This window comes from Nicotiana attenuata, unplaced genomic scaffold (genome assembly GCF_001879085.1).
Source record: "Nicotiana attenuata strain UT unplaced genomic scaffold, NIATTr2, whole genome shotgun sequence".
In the NCBI taxonomy this organism is placed as follows: Eukaryota; Viridiplantae; Streptophyta; class Magnoliopsida; order Solanales; family Solanaceae; genus Nicotiana; species Nicotiana attenuata.
The window spans coordinates 57,860-61,372 of record NW_017674276.1 but is presented as its reverse complement, the minus strand read 5'-3'; the positions used below and the strand labels follow the sequence as shown (position 1 = coordinate 61,372).

Genomic DNA, 3,513 nt, shown 5'->3' with positions numbered 1-3,513 from the left:
GAAGAATACGGGTTGCATGGGACCAGACAAATGTGGATTTTGAGAGTTATGATATACACAAACAGTACATAATAGGGCTGGTTACAGCATTCCAGAATGGCAACAAGTTTAATTTTGGAGCTATTTATGGTATGCATACTATTCAAGATAGGAAAGTATTATGGGAAGATATGAAAAGAATCATAGCTGGTATCACTGGACCTTGTGTATTAATGGGGGATTATAACCCTATTTTAACTAGTGAAGATAGGATACAGGGGAATCCAGCACAGGAGTTTGAGGTGAAAGACTTTAAAGAATTCATTTGGGAGGTTGGGCTAACTGAATTGAGAACAGTGGGTAGGAAATATACTTGGACAAACAATCATGTCCATAGTAAGATAGATAGAATACTTGTTAATGCTGCATAGATTCAGAAATGGCCTGCAGTAGAGGGGAGTGTGTCGCAACCTGGGTTTTCTGATCATTGTCCTTTGAGCATAACAATTGAGGTTGATCATCAGAATGGAACTAGACTTTTTAAGTTTTTTAACTGTCTGACTCAACACAAAGAATTTGAGGATACTGTGAACAAATGTTGGACAAAAAGGGGTGAGGAACTGCAATGAACAAGGTGTGGAAGAAACTAAAGATGCTAAAGATCAAACTGAAGCAACTGAATAGTCAAGATTTCAATAGCACTGGACAAAGAATTCAAGCAACAAGAGCCAAGTTGGAAGGTATTCAGGATCAAATGTTTGGACCTGGGAATGACATTGACATAGTAGCTCAAGAAAAAGAGGCAAAAATGGAGTTGGCTAAATGGCTTGAGATTGAGGAGAGTATAATGAAGCAGAAATCAAGGATCAAATGGCTCAAGCTGGGAGATTCAAATACAGCATATTTTCATACATGTGTCAAGAATAGACAAGCAACAAATCATATTGGAAGACTGACTGATAGTGCAGGGCAAATACTCATGAACACTACTGAAGTGGAGACAGAAATATTGAAGTTTTACAAGCAGTTACTTGGAACATCAGCAACACAACTACCAGCAGTCAACACAAAAGTGATGCAGCAAGGGTATAAACTAAGCAAACAACAACAAATGCAGTTAATAAGACCTGTAATTGGAGATGAAATCAAGCAAACATTACAGGGTATTGATGACAACAAAGCACCAGGGTGTGATGGATATAATGCATTCTTTTTTAAGAAAGCATGGCATATAATAGGGGAAGAGGTTACTGAAGCAGTGATGGAGTTCTTTGATGAAACTGTAATGTATAAACCTATCAACTGTACAACCATTACTCTAATCCCTAAAGTAAAGAACCCTAGTAGTATTAAAGAATTCAGACCTATATCTTGTTGTACAGTGTTATATAAGATTATCTCAAAAATTCTAACAACAAGATTGCAGGAAGTTATGCTAGATTTGATTGACAATTGTCAAACAACATTTGTGCCAGGAAGGTTGATCACAGATAATATCATAATGAGTCATGAACTGGTCAAAGGCTATGGGAGGAAGAATATATCACCAAGGTGTATGTTGAAGATTGATATGCAGAAAGCTTATGATTTTGTAGAATGGGTATGTAAAATGGGTAATGATCTGCATTAGTACAGTTTCTTATTCAATCATTGTCAATGGGAAACCAATCAAGCCATTTGAAGAAAAGAGAGGATTAAGACAGGGGGATCCCCTCTAACCATTGTTGTTTGTGATGGCTACGGAGTACCTATGTAGACTAATGAAGCAGCTAGGAAACAACAAAGAATTCAGATTCCATCCAAGGTGTGCTAAAGTCAGTTTAATACAATTGGGATTTGCTGATGACCTTCTGCTATTCTGTAAGGGAGATGTGCAATCTGTCAAGGCCCTGCATAAATAGTTTCAAATATTTTCTGTAGCTTCTGGAATAGTTGCAAATACAAGTAAAAGCATTGTGTACTTTGGAGGTGTAGATAACAGGATACAGCAACAGATAATGGAATTATTAGGATACACCAAAGGTGATCTACCTTTTAGATACCTTGGTGTTCCTTTGAGCACAAAAAGTCTGACAACAATTCAGTGTGAACCTTTGATAGATAAAATGCTTAGCAGAATCCAATGCTGGACAGCCAAGTTCTTATCTTATGCAGGAAGAGCAACTTTGATCAGAAGTGTGCTGGGAACAATTCAGAACTTTTGGGCACAAGTCTTTATTCTACCAAAGAAAATCATACAATTTATTGAGGCAATATGCAGAAGGTTTCTATGGTCGGGCAGTGTTGAACCAACAAAGAAGGCTTTGATTGCTTGGGACAAATTATGTGCTCCTAAGGTAGCAGGGGGATTAAATTTCACAAATATAGAGCTGTGGAATAAAGCTGCTATTTGCAAACTTCTCTGGAACATCTGCAAAAAGAAAGAGAAGTTGTGGGTTCAGTGGGTTCATGCATACTATATAAAAGATAACAATATATGGAATACTAAACCAAAGAATGCTTCATGGGTTATTCAGAAGATATTCAAGGCCAGAAGACAATTTCAAGAGGCTAGATATTCAGAAGATGATGTGAGTTACATGGAGAGATTCTCCACTAGAAAGATGTACAAAGCATTACAAGGGGGATTCCAAAAGGTGACATGGAGAAGAATAGTATGCAACAACAAGGGATTACCAAAGTGGATCTTTATCCTAAGGCTGGCTATACAAGACAGGTTAGCCACTAAAGAGAGACTAGCAAGATGGGGATTAGTAGATGAAACAATATGTACAATGTGTCACAGGGAGAATGAAACATTGCAGCATTTGTTTTTCCACTGTGAATTCTCAAATGAGGTACTGCAGAAGCTACTATCCTGGCAAGGGATTATGAGAAGAAAGAAAGAATGGCAGGAAGAAATTCAGTGGACGGAGAAGAAGGCAGCAGGGAAGAGTGCAGGAGCTGAAGTGTACATAATGGAATTAGCTGCAGCAGTCTACCATATATGGCAAGCCAGAAACAATGTTATTTTCCAGAAGAAGCAAGTCAATGCACAGAATATAGTGAAAATGATCATACAGGAGATACATATTAGAGCTCAAGATAGTACAAAACTGGATACCTATTTGAGAAATATGAATTGGTATCCAGAATGAGCTAAATTAGAGATGTAATAGGAGATTAAGTCGTAGAGAAGAAACCTCATGCTGGGGCTTCATGTCCAGCAGGAGGCTGTTAGTAGTTGTTTTTGTAAGTTGTACATATTTACTTGGTAAATAAAGTCTTTTAATTACCAAAAAAAAATTACTTGATATTATATACCACTATGTTTTCTAAAATAACTCTATTTCATCAAATAAGTGCATATTTTTCGAAAACTTTATTTCTATGGCAGCCAGGTGTTACCCAGGGTAACTCGAACAAGATCTCCAGAGCAAAGCAAAGCAAAATAAGCAGACAAAGGCACGAACCAACCTCCCCCATAAAACTCACGATTTTTCTTTGAATGCAGGAACAAGGAATAACCACAAGTACATGCGCCTTAAAATCATT

General features: G+C 37.4%; 1 protein-coding gene across 1 annotated transcript; it reads left to right on the top strand.

Moving 5' to 3' along the window:
* The first annotated feature begins 604 nt into the window (after nt 1–604).
* Nucleotides 605–3,116, top strand: LOC109218324. Its single transcript, XM_019382679.1, has 2 exons — nt 605–1,592; nt 1,900–3,116. Exons 1-2 carry the CDS (start codon nt 605–607, stop codon nt 3,114–3,116), a joined length of 2,205 nt encoding a protein of 734 aa, XP_019238224.1.
* The last annotated feature ends 397 nt before the right edge of the window (nt 3,117–3,513 follow it).